Source organism: Pholcus phalangioides, unplaced genomic scaffold (genome assembly GCF_987345545.1).
Source record: "Pholcus phalangioides strain wild (caught in Gottingen) unplaced genomic scaffold, Ppha-v1.0 ptg000042l_1, whole genome shotgun sequence".
Lineage (NCBI taxonomy): Eukaryota > Metazoa > Arthropoda > Arachnida > Araneae > Pholcidae > Pholcus > Pholcus phalangioides.
In genome coordinates this window covers 6,683,447-6,704,336 of record NW_028301628.1, presented here as the reverse complement: position 1 = coordinate 6,704,336, position 20,890 = coordinate 6,683,447, and the positions used below count along the sequence as shown (strand labels likewise).

The window sequence follows — 20,890 nt, the reverse complement described above, 5'->3', positions numbered from 1 at the left end:
ATTCCAAAACATCCCTTGTTTTGTGCAAACGACGCTTAGAACTGAAGTTACGTCCACTTTAGTGTTGTCTTATTACATACAAGTGTGTGTGTGTGTGTGTGTAGGTAGTCCGTCAATATAAAGTTTAAAGGCTTTATTTACGAAAAATGCTATTTTTTCACATTTTACTTGAGTTTGAAACATGATTTTCTTAAATACGGGGTGATTATAAAAAAACTATCCCGACATATGGGTCCCTAACTATCATACCATTCACAGAAACTGATTAAAATTTTGGCATAAGGTATTTTGAGGTATGCGCTCAAGAATGATATGGAAAACAACAGTGTCACTCTAACAGTTACGGTTACAGTGAGAAAATTTCGAAAATATCAAATGGCAACACCAAGTTTTTTGTATTGGAATGCGATCTCCATACTGAAAAACACTAAATAGCGTTGGAATGGCACCTGTAGCACGAAAATCCCCGGAGCTAGGCAAGGAAAAAGTAAAAAGGACTTTGCCGTGCACCAGAGCATTAATGTTCGTTTCATTCGTCACACCGTTTCTTCGGCTGAGATCCCAACCTGATTAGTCCTCCACAAGGTCATGTGGAAAATTTGTGAAACACAATAGAATGCTTTATTTTATGCTGCTTCTCTGTCCTTATTGGTTGTCCTCACTTTTAGCCTATCTACCGCCGGTGATTTTCATGCTACAGGTGTCATTCCAACGCTATTTAGTGTTTTTCAGTATGGAGATCACATTCCAATACAAAAAACTTGGTGTTGCCATTTGATATTTTCGAAATTTTTTCACTGTAACCGTAACTGTTAGAGTGACACTGTTGTTTTCTATATCATTCTTGAGCGCATACATCAAAATACCTTATGCCAAAATTTCATTCAGTTTCTGTGAATGGTATGATAGTTAGGGGCCCATATGTCGGGATAGTGTTTTTATAATCACCCTGTATATTGATTGTATCATTACAAAATTTTAATATGATGTTCTGTCACTTCATTGTTAAGGTTATGAATCAAAATCTGAAGTCTGTTGGTACGTATATTTGTCTAATTACAGTGTTTTAAACGCAATACGTAAAATTAAATTTCAAAAAATGTCCCACGTTCATCAACAGATTTGAGTACCAACTTGTGAGCTTACCGTACAATCTTTTAAATTTTGGTTCATAACCTGCATCATCATTTCATTCCGGGAAGTTTTTGCAATCGTGGCTGGAATATTACACGAATTTCGCTTAAAATAGGTAGTGCATAACTTATCAATGTTTCCACCATTTTGAGACACTTTCTATCGAAAATGTTATGTTGTTCACTCCAGTGATGGAAAAGTGCTAAGAAAGGTAGTCGGATGCCTTAACAATTACTTCGATTTAGCGAATAAAGTTGTAGGTCCCGTTCTGTCCGATTTGTCAAATAGCAGTTTGACTGCATTAAACTGTATTTTGGAGAAAGGAAAACAAGTTCTATATCATGGATTTCCAACTGGTGGAAACCGTACCCTGGGGATCCGTGGGAGCTTTTTTAGGGTTCCGCATGATAAAACGTCACGGAACCTTTAACAATCCCGGAATAAGGAGAACTTTCGAAGAGGAAAACTTTCTTGTTACTGATACTGGCCCAAAGCTGTTCTTTATTTTTGAATTCCAAAAAGATTGTGTGATTCAAAATAAAATCAGAACACTTGGATGACTAGACAACATAGAAAACAGTGTGTAACAGCATTAAAAATTTTTCTCAACCAATTTCGAAACCAGAAGTTCATGAATATCATTTTCCGTTTCATCAGGAAATTATTAGTTGTAGAAACGAAGTTATTTTTTTTCTGGAAAATATTTTATCTACCAGAAGTGAGGACCCTTCAATTTCATAATTTACGTGTAATTTACGGAACACCCATGGACATCTTAACGCACGAGTCCCACCTGCGCACGGGACGGGGATCTCATTTGTATAGGGGCTCTCACGATAAAATCTGACACAATGTTAATGACAATAAATATGTAAATTAAGACATGGTGCCATTAATAAATATGTAAATTAAGAGGTGGTGCTTAAGTCCCACCGTTAACCGTTGGAAACCCCTGCTGAATATACCGCACGTATCTCTCTATATATATTTTTTTTCATTTCTGATTCAGCCGTACAGTAAGTCCGGTCCGCAAATTGGGTTTTTTCCCTATGTATTCATTTTTTTCCGGTTCCGAAAATCATTTGTCCCATTTATTTATTTATTTTTCTTCCCAAAAATTATTCCTTCTATTTAGTTTTTTTGCCGGTGTCCAAAAGTTATTTCTCTCATTTATTCACTTTTGGCCGGCCCTGAAACTATAGGTGCCGCCTGCTTCGCTTGGCCTTCTAGACATATTACGATTTAAGTATACACTAGAGCCAACGAGAGAGAATAACTTATATTCATATTTATTTACATAGACGCCTAAACCAGTGTTCGACATGCTCTCATGTCCAATAGTCAACAAACTGTCTCCCTTCGGCTCCATGGCCTTTTCACCCGATCCGATTATTATACATCACTTCATTTCACTTCCGACATACCGCACCCCGCTTATTCATTTTTCTTGCCTGTCCGTTATTTTTACCCCTTCATTCACTTTTTGTCGAACCTCAGAGTATGTCTCCTCGAAGTATTTTTAGCCGATCCCACACACAAATCATTTCTGTGATTTCCACCGGTCCGCGAAATTTTTGAACCAATTTTGCCGGTCCATAGTTTCAAAAAAAAAAATTGAAAAACACTTCATTAAAGCATCAATTATATCGCTAGTTGATTAAATACAAATGTAAGGGCCATAACAGGCAAAATAGCTAGACACGAGACAGGAGAAAGGAAATGTACATAAATGCCTCATTCTCGTCTCAAAGAAATATAGCGATCGATGGATATCTATACAGGGTGATCCAGAAAAGATGGGAAAAACTTTAAGAGCCGATAATACACACCAATACAAACAATCGTCATTGAAGAATTCATGGTCTAACATGAAACGCAAACGCGCTTGCGCGTTTCGAAACGGCGTTGCTGTTGAAATTTATCGCGAGGAGAAAAAAAACACCATGCATGCAAATGTTCTGGGGAGAAGAAGAAACCGTATGCAAATCTACGTTACAGTGAATAAAAGGCGCGGGCGCCAGCCTTGTGCAGTTATTACAGCGTGCAACTGCGCACGCGCGTTCTAACAGTTGTAACGTACGGGATAATGGCGCACTTTAGTAATACTGGAAAAAGCAGGCATTTCAATATCAACATAATTAGCGTATTTCCCCAGGGTACATTTGTATGCATGGTGTCCTTCTCTCGATAAATTCCAACAGGAATGCCGTTTTAACGTTTGCGGAGCGGCAATTTCGTAGCGCGTTTGCGTTTCATGTAAGACCATGCATTCTTCGATGACGGTTGTTTGTATTGGTGTGTACTATCACTTCTTAAAGTTTTTCCCATATTTTCTGAATCACCCTGTACTTCCGAGTGTTTAAAACTATGAGCCTTCATACCTATGTTTTTCTTTGAAAGTTCCCTACGAGAAGGATACGTACCCAAAAATGTATTTGAAATGTTAAATTGTTAATCAGTTGAAATCTCAGTATGAATTTTTAATGCTTTTAATTGTTTATTCAAGTCCGGTAACTTTATATGTTTTTTAAAACCCACAAAATGGATATCTTTGCGAAAAACGGTCTGGCAAATATGGGTTCAGACGTTGTAGTGGATTGGATGGAAATAAGCGGAAATTCGTACCTGTCGTTAAAATGAAGGGGTCGTAGTAAAGCATGGTCATTATTTCCAGCGTCGACTATATTTGAATTTGCTCAGCTTACAAGGGGTTCTAACGCGGCCTTTATCAAGAGGTATCCCCACAAAGGTATGGTTCTTACTTAAGAAATACTCAAAATTTGTTCGGCAATCACCAGTTCCGAGAGTGAAAAAATGCAGTGTGTCCTAAAAAATATATAAATATGTATACGGTCTCCCTGTTCTGTAACTTCCTAACAGTTGCCCTGTATTTTCTGAGGCCAACAGAATAAATTCCATGTTTCTAAGTGCAATATTTACCGAGAAATTCGAACTCAAAAATCGGGGGAAAGAAGCTTTGTCCGTTAGAGTTCATACTGTTCTCACCCAAGTTTCCTCTGCCTCCCCAGTTGCCAACATTCCTGTACTTAATGTTGTAACCGTTCCGCATGTTCACTGTGATTGCATGCACTGGTTGAGCTGCTTTTATAATGGTCTCCCTATAGTAAAGGCAAATAAATGTATGATGTCGAAAAAAAGGGTCCCTTTCTTCAGTTCTTGATCACTTTCTTTTAGTTGACCAAGTTCAAATTTCTTTCTCCGTGAGACTTTCTCAAGGGATCTATGAAATCTTTGCAGAACATAAGGGGTCATTCAAGTATTACGTCAGCATCGGGGGAAGGGGGTTCAGATTTGCTGAGTTTTGATGACGGGGGGGGGGGTTGAAGGTTTCTTACGTCATCAACCACCCCTTTTTGAGGATATGAAATATTCTAAGCTGCTGACGGGGGGGGCGGGGGTAAAAAATGGCTGAAAATCTGCTTACGTAATACTTGAGTGGCCCCTAACCGAATCTCTTTCCAGTCCCATAACCGAACTATATTGGGTTTCTAGTACACTTAGTTGACAAAAATTTAAAAATTCTACCTAATTAATTTTTTTTCTAATTCTCATTTATCTTAAATTTGTATTTTATTATATGATTAATGGCTTTTTTAGCCTCAAATCTACAATAATCTACACGTGGTCAAAATGAACCCATTTTGGGATTTTGTGTAATTTATTCATTTTGGGGGGGGGGGGGTCAAATTTGTATTTACCAGCAAATATTAAACACAACGTTTTCTCTAGTAAGAAAATCCTAGCCTACAGTATCTATACTGTATTTCATTAATAATAATAATTAGTGGCTTAACGTAGGCAATGGTTGAAATTGTAAGGTTGAAAAGAAAAGTATTTAAAATGCAGATTTAAAATATCATCAAACATCATCAGCTGATGATACTTCACTGCTTGGATTTCTTACATTGGACTTTGATTTAATTGAATGTTTTTTTAAATGCATTCATTGTTTCTAAATACATTCAAATACCAATTTGCATTTTAATATGAAATGCATAACATCTAGCAAACATGAGCACGAAAAAAGCTGTGCATACTATACTACGATTAGCGTACTACGTAGATATTTGTGAATTTGTTCTACATCAGCGTTTCTCAACCTTTCTGGACCCAAGGACCAGTAAAATACCTGAAACAATTCGACTGACCATTTGTGTCCCGTATTACGAGACATTCCTTCATTTTTAGTTGTTTTGATTATTTTTTCATACATTTGTCTCGTTTTGCTTTTATTGGGTTGCTATATTTTTGATGTAGAAGTTTAGATTCGACATCCATGTTTTTTACGGATGGTTTTTTTTTTAGCCACCTCATTGGGCATTTTGCCTGTTATGGCCTTCGTATTTGTATTCGTATTTTTCAAAAATGCTTATTTGAATTCATGATTTTTTACTGAAAAATCGTAAGTAAAATTCTTAACTTATGATAATTATGGCTATATATACAAATATTTATCTCGCATATTTGTCGCAGGTTCAACGTTTTTTTCCTCAATTTTTCGGTGATTTTAACCAAAATCGGGAATTTTTTCCGACCTGTGGCAAGACGTGTTTTTAATGGCAATTGGTGACGTTCCGTATTTTACCATATTTCAGATCCCAGTAGCCCCTTATTTTTCTCAATGAAATATGCTAATCTTGTCATTTAATGATTCTTTTCGGCAAATCCATTCTTTTATTGTGATTTGTATCTGACATTTATTACCCACCCACCCCCCTTAAACTTTCTCATATTTCAGCAGTAATTACTAAATTTGTCGAAAACGCATATTTTGGGTACGATTAGTAACATCCCGTATTTAGGATCACCAATTCGTGCATAATGAAATAAATATCAAATATGTATTAATATATAATTTGTACTTAAATCCCATGTGGATATGACTAATATTAATTACAGCAGTTGAATAATTTTTCATTCAGTTAGGACTGAATTATCAAGTCTGCCTGTGGACCACCTCCGTGAACCATAGGTTGAGAAACGCTCTTCTGCATGATTGTAACTTAAAAATAATAATAATAATAACATGATTCGACTTTGATACTTCATTTTATTCAGTTTCAATCAATCAAACGTTATTGTGTTACACATTGTGTCCTACGGACAATCGTAGGCGTACCTATGTCACAGGCACAAACAGTATATGGATAATTTTATGTGGTGACACATTAACTGTGAATATAATACGTAACTCGTTCGAACCAGATTGGCCGTATACAGACCAACAGCCGGTTTAATCGATATAAGGTCAATAAAATGTACTATTTTTGCCATGTCTTATCTGTATTTAGAAAGATTATCTCTCTCTCTCTCTCTCTCACAGACTGGGGACAGTTAAGAATGAGAGAAAAGTTGGTGTTTTGTCTGTTCCGCGTTCAAAAAAGTTTTTTTAGGAATTCGTTTCTTTGCTCGGCAAAGAATCTGCAGTAAAAAATGATGTGGAAAACGTCGTTAAATAGCGTGGGATTCTGGACAAAAGGAGCGACTTCTTTCCCCGGTCGAAGAATTAGGAACACACTGGTGTGCGACCGCTATAGCTATAGCTAATAGCCGCTATAGGTATCCGATGCGACAGGTAATTCTGCGGCAATGTAGAGCGTCCATAATTATTGATATAGTGATTGTTTCTTGTTGAGTATCGTACCCGGTTGCATAATTATCTGAAATGGACGTGCTATATAATGAGCGTTTAGGTAATTGCTCTAAACACAGAAGCGAGGTCTGAACTACGATATTCTGGTTACGCATATGACAGGGTAACCAGAAGTCATTATAATCCGTTTTAGTTCATCTATTTCCCCCCAACCTATTACCGATCCCTCTATTACGTTTTGATGTTTGACGAGATCAGTGAAACAGTGCCTATGTAACCCTGACTTGCTTTTCGCTCATTCCGAGCTCAACTATCTCGCCATGTGCAATTTACTACTGATTGAGTAGTGCCGGAAGTGGGTGAGTGTACCTAACGGTCTGAGTGCGTATATATTGTTGTGTGTAAATTTTTAGTGGTGCCATCTATATTAAAAAATTCTGAGGGAAGTTTGATGTTTGAATATTTGTAACGTTGTAAGCCTGTTGCTCTCTGTTGCAAGACTTTTAAGTCGGAGATCGGCTCGCATTCGCGCTTTGAAGTTAGGAACCACAGAAAACCAACTTCAGTCGAACACCCTTGTGGCGGCGGAATTGTTTGACAATACCATCTATAGCAGAAGGCATCAATAGGCTTTTTATAGAATGTCACTGAAGAAGGTCATGTTACCTATGACCATTGGATATACTACAAAAAAGGCTAAAGATGGCGCATACGTCGGCCTGATATATCCAATGGCTATAGGCGAGATGGACTTATTCAGTGACGTCACGAGCTTCGCGCGGAGCCTTTTTTGCTATAGGTAGTGTTGCGTTGGAACCCGGGTCCCCACGATGCAAGTCCGTCACTCGACCACCACAGTGGCGGCGGTAACCTTGACAGACGAAGAAGCAATAGGGATTTTTACAATATGAAAGCATCAATTTGTAGACCATATAGCACTACGGGTCTTCGGGGTAACATTCCAATCTAACCCTTTATTCTGGAACAAATTGTTTAAAAAGGAATCTTTAAAAAAAATTGATGTAAACAGTTCCACGCAATGAACATGACTGTAACACAAACTGCGCATAGAATTAACACTATGCTAATTCTATGCGCAACGCAGATATATATGCATTTGTTCTACATGATTGTAATTCCACCCCCCCCCCCCAAAAAAAAAACCACACGATTCGTCTTTAATACTTCAAATACAAATACAGAACGCCCAACGAGGTAGCTGAGAAAAAGATGCCCATAAAAATATGAACGTCATGTATTTCAAAAATACAGAAACCCAATTGAAAATGCAAATAACAATAATACTATAACTTATACAAATAATTTAATGCTTCATTTTATTCAGTTTCATGATAACTCAAAAAAAAAAAAGTTGAAGAAACAGCCAAAAATACAAACTGATGACAATTGGTGATACAATTGGTAACTGCATTTGTGCAATGATAGCAAAGGTTTCTCAGTGTAATTTCCGAGCAATACTTGATAACTGGCAGTTTCACACGATAACCTCGCATATTCCAAAAGGTTTGTTGGACTGAAATAAAAAATTATATCGAAATTTGAAACTCAGAATTTCAAATTGATTTTACTTTTTTAAGAAAACTGTCTGTCAGTATGCAATTGAAACCATTTGAAAAAAGTCTCCCCGCCAACATTAAACATTAAGGGACCGGACACACCCCGCTTCACACTTCAAAGATATATCGAGTCGGTCCCGAGGGATGGGTGTATCCGGAAATTTTATTTTTTTATTTTTATTTTTGTAATATAAATCACAAATTTTAAATCAAGATAAATCTTGAACCGATAAATAAATAAATCGTCAATGCCTGCATGGTAACACCAATATAACATGATACAACCATAACTCCGACAATATAAATACGTTAGGAGCATGCATATATCCGTAACCAGTACGTTCCTGCCTGTACCGTTCGTTAGAAATTTCCCAAAATCTTGTTTACGAAAAGGCAATTCTTTGCTCTCTGACGCCAAACCAATGAGGCTCCTTCATTGGTTTGAAAACGCGCCGCAAGCCACCTCAGTGATGTTCAAATGAGCCGCGAGTCACTTAAGTCGTTTGGAACTGTACTGCGGGTCATTTACGTGATCTGGGAATGTGCCACGGACTAATTAAGAGACCTGTAAAGGTGTTGTGGATCACTTAACTGACCTGCAAATGTGTCGCCATCTGCTTAAGCGATCTGGAACTATGATACGGGCCACTTAATTGAAATCATAATGTCTTGCGCCTCACATAAGTGATCTTCAAATACGTCGCGGATCACTCAGTTCAAGTGATACTCTGCCACTTAAGTGCCGCGGGTCACTTAAGTGATCCGGGAATGTGCAGTGGGCTGCTTTAGAGATCTCTAAATGTGCCGCTAGTCACTTAAGTTATCTGCAAATGTGTCGCGTGCTGCTCAAATGATCAGTCCACGTAATTGAAGTGAGAATGTACCGCGGGTCACTTAAGTGATCTGGGAATGTGCCGCGGACCATTTAAATAATGAATAAGTCCATTGTGGGTCACTTGAGTGATATCCAACCCCATTGCGTTACTTGAGTGATGTCCAACACCATTCTCCATCACTTGAGTGTAGCCATCTGTACCGCGGATGACTTAAGTTATCTTGTAAAATGTGTCGCAGTTCATTTTTACAAAATTAGGGGTTCAGGTCGCGGCACATCAAATGAATCCGAGCGCCACGGTTGAGAGTGTATGATTTACGAATTATGTATACGGTTTTGTAGTAGAGATAGAAGGATCTGCAAAATTCTAGCAAAACGAAATTCACAAATCGATGATGTAAATACATTTCTATACCTAGAATGAATAACCAAAAAGTAATCAACTAATTTTATTATATACCACGTATATCTCTTCTATATATTATTTAAATCAAGGTTTTCTTTTTCTTTTTGTTAAGTTAGTATAAGAATGGAAACATATTGATTTATTATTTAGATTCTAAAAATATCACTAATGATACGAACCTGTAGTTCCCGACATTCGAGCCCATCAGCACAGGGGCAGTGATTCTCGAATAAATCAGTTACAACATTTGTTTCAGTGTCGGTGTAACACATTTGGCCTAATAAATAGTCAGAAAATATAAACAAGAAACAAAATTTCAAGTAAACTTCTCTGTAATGTATTGCGAAACATCCATTAAACATCGTTTAAAATAGGGGTCTTAAACCCATGGCCCACGGGCCAAATGTGGTCCTCAGAGATTTTTGCTATGCCCGCCGACTATTTTTAGAATTTACGTAGAAAAACGATTGAATTCCAAAAAAAGAAATCGTTAAATAACTCTGACCATTAAAATCTGCACTGGTGTATTTACAACAGTGAGATACTTTCCAGAATCAATAGTAATGCTGTGCATTTGATGCATTAAAAGGGCCATCATAATGAATTCGATGGACCCTAAGCGAAAACAGTTTCTGAGGCCTATGATTTCACATTTGCAACCTTATTTCGAAATTCGAAATTCAGCATTCAAAAGGTATACATAATTACGGAATTTACGGAAATGCTAATAACACATGAAAAAAATAATTTTAGCATTATTGAGCAAAAAAATTTTAGAATTGATGAAAACTTATAATTAATGAAAAAAAAAAGGCACAATTACTGAAAGAAGCAACTGCAGAACTACCGATAGAAATCAGAGGATCCTAGAAATCAGAACTATTGAGAATAATTTTGAAATTGTCAAGAGTGATTTCAGAATATTGTTGAAGATAATTTCTGAATTGGGTAAATGTAGTAATATGCACGAAAAAGTAGAAAATTGTTAAAGAAATAATTTCATTGTTAATGGAAATTTTTCAATGAATGAAAAAATAATTTCAGAATTATTCAGACAAATTTCGGATTCAACCAAGGGGAATAATTGATCAAAAATAATTAATTAATTAATTAATCAAAGGAAGTTATTTGAAAATGAATAATAATTCAAATTTAATGAAAAAAATATGCTTAAAGTCCTAGCGTCCCGCCCCTCGGGGCATACGCTGGTAATGAAAAAAATATATTCAGAGTAAATAGAAGTGTCCAATAAATTTGGAAAACCCTGTTCAATAACCGACACTACCATTGTATGACTTAGTGACCCTCGGGCTTTGTGAAAAGTTCAGTTTGGCCAGTAAGGTCTGGAAGGTTGAAGACCCTAGTTAAAACGAGACGGTTCAAAAACTCCCCATAAATATTTGTGAAAGTGGAAAAAAGAATATTAAAATGAATGACAATATTAAGACAAATTTTATGACAATATTAAGATGAACCATGGGAGCATCAAGTGTCATTATTTTGTGAAAACGGGTCACTGTTTCGAACTTCACCGCATCATTATAAAATAATTTATGTCGATAAGTGCCAATTTTAAAAAATTTTCGTTGTTAAAAACTAAGTGATGCATATGCTCTCGCGAATTTACAGTACGTTCTTATATGATGCAAACTATATACCGGCTGTCCCACAACGAATGTATCTGCAACCATTGACTTTAGAAACATGCTTTCGATTACAAAAAGTTCGCAAATGACGTGTGGTCACTTGAAATCTTATTAAATCCTGCTTGAGGTGCCATATACATTGAATAATGAAAAAATTTATAACTTTCTATACAGTCCCCGAGGGGTTAAAAATTCCAATCATTAAAATGTAGATTCCCGCTCTGAAAATTCATTTGCAAAAAAAATTCATATTTTTAAGTGCAATATTTATATCGAGGTATTAAAAATATATTATATCAATATTTCACTTAAAAATATGAAATTTTCTGTAAATGACCTTTGAGAGTGGGTTCAAATCTAGTTTGTAAGTCATCACTGTGTTCACAGGTTTCGTCGGTTCGAAAGTCATCATTTAGAGACCAGTGCACAAATATAATGAACTCAACCATTTTGCTTTTTTGTGCACAGTAGGAATTATATTTTTCGACAATTACAGAATTTTCCCAAATTTAATTTACGTTTTTCAAGTTGTGAACCACACCTTCAATTATTGGTGACAAATGCTGAAAACTTCCAACTCAAATATCTCTTTGAATATTGCATTTCGAACCCATATTAAAGGGGTTTTTTTAATTATTTTTTGTAAATGACAGCCCCATATATGCAAATATAATGTTTACATGTTGACACACACAGGGTCTACATAAAAAGTAAAGTTTCTTTTTTTTTTCTGTGTAGCATATTTACATGCGACCTCTTAGAAGATTTAATATATTTTGAGCAATTACACGTCATTTGAAAAATTTTTGTAATTGAAAAGTGTTTCTAAAGTCAATGGTTGCAGAGATATATCCGCTGAGAAAACAATTTGGGATAGCCTATGTAATGAGAACAATATAAAGTTAAATAAGTATGCAAAAATCATAGAAATCTCTTTGTTCTTTATGGAGTACAATGAACTACCTTTTTCATAAATAATATGCATTCAATAATCTATGGCTGTTGTACAATAGAACCGAATGTAATGAGTACAGTTCTGGAGTTTTGAATTCTCACGTGTATTGACCATTTCGATTTCTAACATGAATAGATCGCATTAAAATAGGTTTGATAATTCAGTGTACGCGTTATGAAATAATTCAAAAAAAGAAATCATATTATCTCACCCCTTAGATAATACCTTCTACAGTAACTTCTCTGATCACGATGTGCTCTTACGCAACATTCCGATTCTAAACATTGGTCAGCACTGTCACAAGGAATTCCTTGAGAATTCACCTGAAACGTTCACAAATAGACATTGATTAGATCGTTTCAATTCACCACGCATTAATATTTAAAATAATAACTATTCATGATTACAGTAATATGCAAATTTTTCTGCTATCTATCTATCACATAAGGGGTCACGTACCCCTTAAAAAAATCTATTGTTTTTTATTAGCCTATCGAAAACTTTGGCTTTCACTTAATTACTCACTAAAAATAGCATTCAAAAATGCCCCCTGGAACGCGAATTATGTTTAAAAATAAAAATATAAACAAGGATTTATTGAGTGGTGAACGTTTTATGTTTTCTGTGCGATTTCTCAAAACCAAAAAAAAATTTCAACCCCGTGCGCAGGATAACTCGAAAAATAATTACCAGATTCAAAAAGAAAATTTCAGTTTAATTTGCATTAACACAAAGATTAAAATCAACGAAAATATTTCAGATTCATTCCTAAATATTTGATTTATAAAAAAAATCATTTGTTTTTAATTTTTGAAAAATTAAATTTTAAATAAGAACGAGTCAATGAAATTTCAATCTTTAAGTTCATTTTATTGAAAAATGAACCGTTTTCTTCGTTTTAATTTCAATATTGTGTGGTGTCGTGCCATTTTATCATGCGTCCAAGCTGTTTTTAATGTATTTTTTGAAAATTTCATAAAAAATTAAGTATTAGAAATATGTGTAAAATTTTATACTCGCATAGGATAGCATATTAAATCGAAAATTTTTGAAAAAGTTTCTAGTAAATCAATGATTAAATAGTATTTTTAATGATACAATTATATGCCAAAACGCTATTATTTAACTTTTTCAAAAATAAACCCCATTTTGTGATAACATGAATGAAATATGAGGAAAACTGTTTGGGAGAAAAAGTTTAATTAAATTAAAAATATTATTTATATCAATTTATTTTTTTGTTATATATTAAAAAATTTTTAATATTTTTATTTAGTTTGTAACTTTTATAGTAGTCAGTCAAAAAAGTGACAGGGGTTAATAATAGGTTTATCCATTGCCCAAAATTTTGAAAAAGATTTATAAAAGAATGTTCTCTCTCAAATCATATGTATAATGTCATGTGAAAATTCGATAAAAAAAAGTGATTGAAAAGAAAACGAACGGAACTGTTATTGTAAAATAGTTTTCCGTCTCAAGCCAGAAATTCTATAAGCACAGTGAAACCTCGATATAACGATACTCTGCGGATCAAGAAACGTTATCGGAGATTATCGTTATATCGAAAGGTAGCATTATCATCAATCACCACCAAATTTATGCTGTTACTGGCACGTCTTCTTAATCGGGTACTATATAAAATGCATTCAAGTTTCTTATTCGCTAAAAATTGTAATTGATTTGTTGATTAATAAAGTTAGTTGTTCTACACTGTATACTGTAAAGTGGTTTATTGTACAATGCTTTTATGTACTACACAAAAAATGGCTTCTTTTCTTTTCTCTCACATTGAAAATACATTAACACTCTCGGGTATAGATAGTGCGAAATACCAATACTATTAAACACGCTCGAAAGACTCATTAAAAGTTTAAAAATGCGTTGAATGTGATTTTGAGCGAAAATATAAGAAATATCGTTATAGAGGGATTTATCGTAGTAATGGACATCGTTGTACTGAGGAGAGATTTAACGTTAGACTATGAGCAATTCCAAGAAAGGTATGAAAAAATGGTGTTGTAGATGGATTTGTCGTCATATCGAGTATCGTTGTAGCGGGATTTCACAGTATTAAAAAAAAATTATTGCGTATTTTAAACACGGGGTTTCCAAACGACTTCATAATCGTGTTTTTACATCTTAAGCAAGAACTTTTTGATAAACTCACCGATATTGCCAATGTAAGAAAACACATACAAATCGCAAACACTTGCAACCCCATATTTTGAATTTTTTTTCTATTAATAATATACTTAATAGAAAATCAGGAATGGCTTAGAAAACGTTCACGATTTATATATGACTGTGCTAACTGGAATTTTATTGTTAGGAAAATACTCTGCTTCATCTCCCAGAATACTTCCGCTTAATCATAATAAAACAGATTGCCGTATAATTGGAAGGGAACGTTCAAGGTTACGAACATTCTGATTACGAAAGTGCCACAGGGAATTAAATGCAACACAGAATATATTAAACTAATTTTTCTTCTTTTTTTCTACACAGGATATAACATTAAAACTCTGTGTTAAATTTTCTTGTAGCCGATGCAATAACTAATGGGAGAATGACGCTCATTTATTATTTGAACGTCATTAAACACATTTAAGAGACCAGAGAGCCATTTTGATATATATTTTTTTTGTTATGTCGCTAACACAATTTATCTTCGTACTTTCTATCCCACAATGCCTTTGGCTAAGGACGTCACGGTTGTCGTGAATGATGTTTGCTTCTGATGAGCATGATTCCATCGATGATTCTCTTGCGTACTTTATTAATTTCATCCACATTATACAAGCTCAACCCGCTGTCCGGGGGCGAAAATAGTCTTTCGAAGAAATTTAATGTAACCACCAACCTCGAAGCTAGATTGCTGTCATAACGTCTTATGTAAAACGCGCTGTAAACTAATCCGCTGTTCACACTGCTGTCATCCTATCTTTATTTTGTGATTTTGATTGAGTTGGTGTATCCTGATTGGGAATTTCCATTTTAATTACTCTGGTTTATGTAGAGCAGGGGTTTTCAAAGCGTGGCCTGTGGGCCACATTTGGCCCCTCGGAACTTTGTCGATCATTTTTAGAAAATGGTATAAAACATTAAAGAGACGATCAATTGTAGAATCAATGAAAGAAATAATTTCGGTATTAAGGAAAGCAATAATTCCGAAATTAATGGAAGAAATAATTTTTGGATTTATACTATCTATACTCTATCATGGACCTCTTCCCCTGCCCACCATTTATAGCAGCAGAAACTACAGCCATCTATCAGCGAAAATGTTCTCCAATAATAGACATTCTATCCAGAACTAATGCAGTCAAACCTCGTTAATGACTCACTCTTGGAAGAGCAAAAATATGACTTGGTAAGCGGAGTGACTCGTTAAACGGAGTAAGCCATAGCTGTGCCAATTCCTACCTGAGGACAATTGGGACCAAAAAGTGACCCGGTAAGCGGAGTGACGTGTTAACTGGGTGACGCATTAACGAGGTTTGACTGTAAATGTGATGTGATAACAATGCCATCTACTGGACTTCAAAACAACTAAAACAACCTTTCATTCCCCTATTGAGAGATGTCACCACAAGTCAATTTCTATCAAACCGGAACAATACAGTCGTATCCCGTTTTAACGAATACCGTTATAGCAAAAAATCTCGTTTTAACGATCATTTTTCCAATCCCCCCCCCCTAAGTTTACATAGGAACAATGCTAGGTAACCTGTAATTCTTTTATAACGAAATTTCGTTTTAACGAAGTGATTCCTCCGGTCTCTTGTCATTCGTTATAACGGGATTCGACTGTATTACTACTGCAGTCTACCAACGTTGCAGCGGTGCTTTTGCACTTTAATTCAATTAAAACTTTTCATTCTATTTAATTTAGTTAAATTGTACTTTTTTTTTCAAATTTGGCGTAAATTGTACTTTTTTTTTCAAATTTGGCGTAAATTGTTTTTCACAAACCTAACACCTGGGCCGGGAATCCCGAGTAAAAATGCCGTGAACCCCTGGTGGCCCCGACAGCTTCCAATGGAAACCGCTGATCTAGATTGACAGGGCTGAACAGAAGGAGGAGCGAAGGGTACAGTCACAAAACGGGTATAAATGGACCACGTTATCCTTCTCAACGTCATCGGCAAATAAAACATCTGATCGAAAGATTCTGCCAATTAATAGATCATGTTCCCATAAACGACTTCATTATTATTCCTTGCATACCTCGGTTTTCGTCGATAATAATCTGTCCAAAAACAAATCGAAACCGACGAAAACCGAGGTAATCATTCCCATAATAATCAATGTGAATCCAATTAATTCGTTCAAGACACTCCACAATAATACCAATAACACATTTTATAGAGAATAAATATAGTGTCTGTGTTTAATAGTAAAAACAAAAACAAATTAATATAAAATGAATATAAAAAATAATGCAAAGAATAAATGAACATTTAACATGGAATTTTCTGAAGACTCCTCTAGGCGTATGGAAGACGGCGAGAGAATTGTAAATATTATTGTTTGTGGGAGGGAATCCCCCCTCCATAAGAGCCTTTGGTATCAAGACACTATTTAGGGTCAATTCTTCGGGCACTATCTGAGTTACTTGAATACGAACACGGATTTTTCTGCCCCAGACTTGCCCGAACTCGCACCTGCGCCGAGCTTAGTAGCACTGTGTATGCCAGTGCGCTTCTTGAGTTTTCGAATCAGTCTCTGCTGGCTGAAGTAACTACGCTAGCATTCGTCTGAGGCATTTTCGTAATGAGATCGGCCTTTTCACATATGAGGGCCTCCGAAACAAAAACCGATATCTAACTGTTTTTGGTTGATCCAAATTAATAATAACTGTTCCACATCTTCAATTGCTTGCGATTTCAGTTTCGTTCTCACATTCGCTACATTAACCTCCTTTATTGCTTCCTTTTTCGCCACAATGGAACTTATCGTGGATGGCGACATCCCGTATTATAGCAATATGCGGCCGATTATAGCAATTTTAATGTCACTCTCGTATTTCTCAATGAGAGATTTCCTCCTTCACAACTCGGTCGTGTTCTTGGCCTTCTTCTTCGAAGGGCTGTGCTGTTATCTCTGGAAACTTTCTTTAGTCCCAAGGTGATGATGCTCACACATCGAGAAACAATGCCGCACTGAGCAGGAGAACTAAAATTAGCAGCGAGGTGAAGTGGGCACGTCGAGGAAATCAGAGGCAATCCACGAAAACAGAGACAAATTTCTCGCGGAAAAAATCGACGACAACCGAAACCGACGTTAACGAAAACCGAGGTATTACTGTATATGTACTGTATTTGCCTATTTAGTAACCACTTACAGTCGGCCCCGCTTAATCGAATATCAATGATTTCAGCATACAATATCCGATTAAGCGGGGAAGAATTCAATTGTGATTTTACAACATGTAGTATAGTTTGTATATTGTAAACTGATCAAGGACCAACATTAATAAAGCTTCTCTAATAAATCAAACATAAATTTTACTTTTCATTAGGGAAGTTAGCGCTCTCTATTGGCTGAACAAAGAACAAAAATATAAATGTACTTATTGAAGAGAGATTAAATATACCTTGTGTGAGAGGCCAGCACCTACTCGAAATGTATTTTCGTTTTAGCTTAACTCTGCAATACATTTCCCATTAATTCCAAATGCTTCATTCATTAAAAACATTGTGTGTATAGTGGCTGATGTGTATCAACAGTTGACGTTTGAAGTATAATAGTCGGTTAACGGAATTTTTACCGTATACTAATACTGAGTTTTCGCCGAATGCTAAATGCGTAAAATTTTAGATGAACTGTAATCATGAACGATGAGGAAATAATCACAAAAACTATTATATTATCAAAATTTATTATTGTTTTTTGCAATTAATAAAACGTAGTATAATCTCCAGAATACGGTATGAGGAAATGCTCAGGATTTTTATACATAACATCTACCGGGAAATTTTCATGTGAAAAACTTTATTTGATTCTGCAAAGTTATTATTATTTTTTTTGTAATGTTTCCACCAAATTATAATGGAACAGATTGCACAGAATAATTGGAAACTAATATTCAAGGCTCCACATCTAATTACCAAAAACTGCGTGCTACGTTGTTCGTAATTCGGGTTTTGATTGGGAACAGAATATTGAACTAATTTTCTTTTTTACCTGTCATTGGAATAACCAACTGTGGATGACGACGTGCATTTATCGTATCCGAACCACATTAAGAGCTCAACCTAGTTTTAGCACGTGTTTTTCTAGAGTGTCATAGACAAAAAGGATCATTCTCATCATGCATCGTATCGTATCGAGCTGTTTTTTCTCGTCCTGAGGCATTGTGACCCCCCCCCCCCTTGTGGCCCTGCCATAGCCTAAGGAGGCCACGGGTGAAAATGCAGGAATGTGACTACTTTCAGAATCTAGTTTAACTGTCCATAGAACCAGGGCTGTCTTAATGCACAGGTTCCACTCAATCACGGTTCAGGGAAACCTGCAGTGCATGGCAGGAGGGGCGAGGGAGTGCTGATAATTATGAAATTCCAGAGGTACTATATGATTTTCTGGAATAAGTATTTAAACCGGCAAGTAGTTCTTCCCGCCAGGTAGGGTCCTCTAGTGCCCAAGTGGCATGGTGGTAAGAAGTTCGTCTACCATCGTGAAGGTTGTTGTCAGGGTCCTGGGTTCGAACCCAAGGAAAGATAAGACATTTTCCCTAACAAACTCGAGGCGACCACCGATAGACAGCGCCTTCACTTCCAACCATCTCACTAATTGCAATATAGCGATATGGCCAGAGTTGGTGTTTGGTGAAGTAGGTAGGGTCCTCTGATGTTTTCAAGATGGACCCTGCATAGCACCAGGGTTCGTTTAACACGTTGGCCACCCGGTCGTGGCCCAGGAGACCTTCGGTGCATAATTGATTCGATTATGATAAAATCTGATGCTATATTTTTCCGAGAATAATGGAGAGTATGAAACTGATAAAAAGGTTTTTCTAGTCAAGTAGGGGTCCTCTGATGCTACTACTTTTACTTAACCGTGTTCAACCTGCACTAGAAACGTTTTCAAAATATTTGGAACCACGGTTTTCGAGAGTAAATATGTAAGCCGTTACTTTTGGCTAAATACGGTGCCCTAGAACATCATTTTGTGTGTGGGCTTATGCTGTTGTGCTGTTGAAATGTCCTTCTATTACATAGAATACTTTCCCAAGAACCCTTACTGAATCATAGGCCTATGTGGAGATCGGTTTATTTATATATATATATTTTCTTTCAATATGAATTTACTCAAGAAAATATATTCAATGTCTAAAAAAATGTCTCACTTCTCAATGACGGTGGAGAGGGGCCCTGCATAAGACAAACATTACGGTGAGGAAGAGACAGAATAATAATATAACACTAGCACTGGGTGACAGAGTAAAATAATGTTTCTAGTTGCAATGCAACGGTTTTGTGTTGGAAATGGTACTAAACAAAACAAATAATGATGCTAATAACAGTTACTATAAACACAGAAGCTAAGAATAAGATAAAATGTCAAGCCTGTTGGTGCACGTCAATTTTCCAAAAAAAACCACATTTTTCAATTTTCTGCTTCAACTGCATCTGATATTTGTTCAATCTGCACTATAAACATTTTCAAAATATTTTAATATCAACTGCTTTCAGGTATACAGAGTGATTACTTAATTCCCACTTGCTGCATTTTACTGGCGAACCGTTGCTGTTATACCAGCAGAAACTACAGCCATCTATCAGCGAGAATATTTTAGAATTCGAGTGTTCGCATTTTTCACTAGCGAAGCATACTTTCAATTAGAAAAATCATCCATATAACGTGTAGAACTCAGATACGTCATTCAGGTTGCATGGTCTTGCGCAGATATTGAATTACAAAAACAAAGTTTTTACACGAACACCCAGTCCTCAAAAATCCAATTAAAAAGTTTTTGCCCTGTCTATTTGGTGGCCAACAAAAAAATCCCACGTTTCTAACAAGGAAAGTGTTCCAAGGTGGCGTCCTCAAAAACTTTTGAAAAATTTAATTACAGTTAAAACCCCTCGTAACGGACATTCCCCAGATGCGGTCCTCTTTTACGTTCAAATAATAATTTTTTCCCTTGTATAATAAAAAGGATGCGTTTCAAACCCTTCGTTAACGGCACCCGTCTTTTACGGACAACTTTTTTTGTCCCACCGGTATCAGTAGAAAAGAAGTATGACTGTAAATCCCTCTCACCTAGAAACACAAACATAAAGTAAAATTAGCAGCGGAATGCAATTATTAGGAAAAGCTGCGAAAAATTATTAAAACTGACAACGGTTGGCTACACATTGCCTTTAGCGCTTTTTGGCAATTTCTATTTTAAAAAGCTTTTCTTTTCATTTTTTTTCTCTTTCTTTCCTCAAGCTTTTCTGTTCCAGATACTAAATATTTCTCTTTTCTTTCCTCTTTCTTGTCTGTGATGTACTTTACCATATGTTGTTTGGATGATGTCACTCGAAGGGTTGCGGGAATTTTAAATCCTTCATCGGCCTCTCTCTCTCTCTCTCTCTCTATTGCCGCTGAAAATAATATTTACATTTATTTTTCAGTGAGTGACCTGTAATAATTCCGTCGGTCCATTTTTATATTATTTTTGTGTATATTCAAATGTGTATAATCATCGGTAGCTTTTTTGAAAACTTTTCGAACTC

The 20,890-nt window shown here is 35.8% G+C and overlaps 2 protein-coding genes across 2 annotated transcripts in view; one reads left to right on the top strand and one right to left on the bottom strand.

The window, feature by feature from the left end:
* The window catches only part of LOC149064380 (BAI1-associated protein 3-like), a 462,395-nt gene that overhangs the window by 289,108 nt on the left and 152,397 nt on the right, over positions 1–20,890 (top strand). The window lies entirely within an intron of this gene.
* LOC149064390 (venom protein 164-like) lies at positions 8,056–14,483 on the bottom strand. Its single transcript, XM_089255068.1, has 4 exons — positions 14,335–14,483; positions 12,379–12,490; positions 9,746–9,843; positions 8,056–8,282 (listed from the first exon to the last, which is right to left on the bottom strand). The coding sequence occupies exons 1-4, from the start codon at positions 14,386–14,388 to the stop codon at positions 8,244–8,246; spliced, it is 303 nt and encodes a 100-aa protein (XP_089111194.1). The 5' UTR covers positions 14,389–14,483; the 3' UTR covers positions 8,056–8,243.

What these genes read in the sequence shown, in the direction of transcription:
- LOC149064390 (XM_089255068.1), bottom strand. Translation starts at nt 14,388, where the DNA reads ATGGGGTTGCAAGTGTTTGCGATTTGTATGTGTTTTCTTACATTGGCA. An exon ending in TAGAAGGTATTATCTAAGGG is followed by an intron (nt 9,844 to 12,378) that starts GTGAGATAATAT and finishes ACTATTTATTAG; the next exon opens with GCCAAATGTGTTACACCGAC. An exon ending in TCGAATGTCGGGAACTACAG is followed by an intron (nt 8,283 to 9,745) that starts GTTCGTATCATT and finishes TTTTTATTTCAG; the next exon opens with TCCAACAAACCTTTTGGAAT.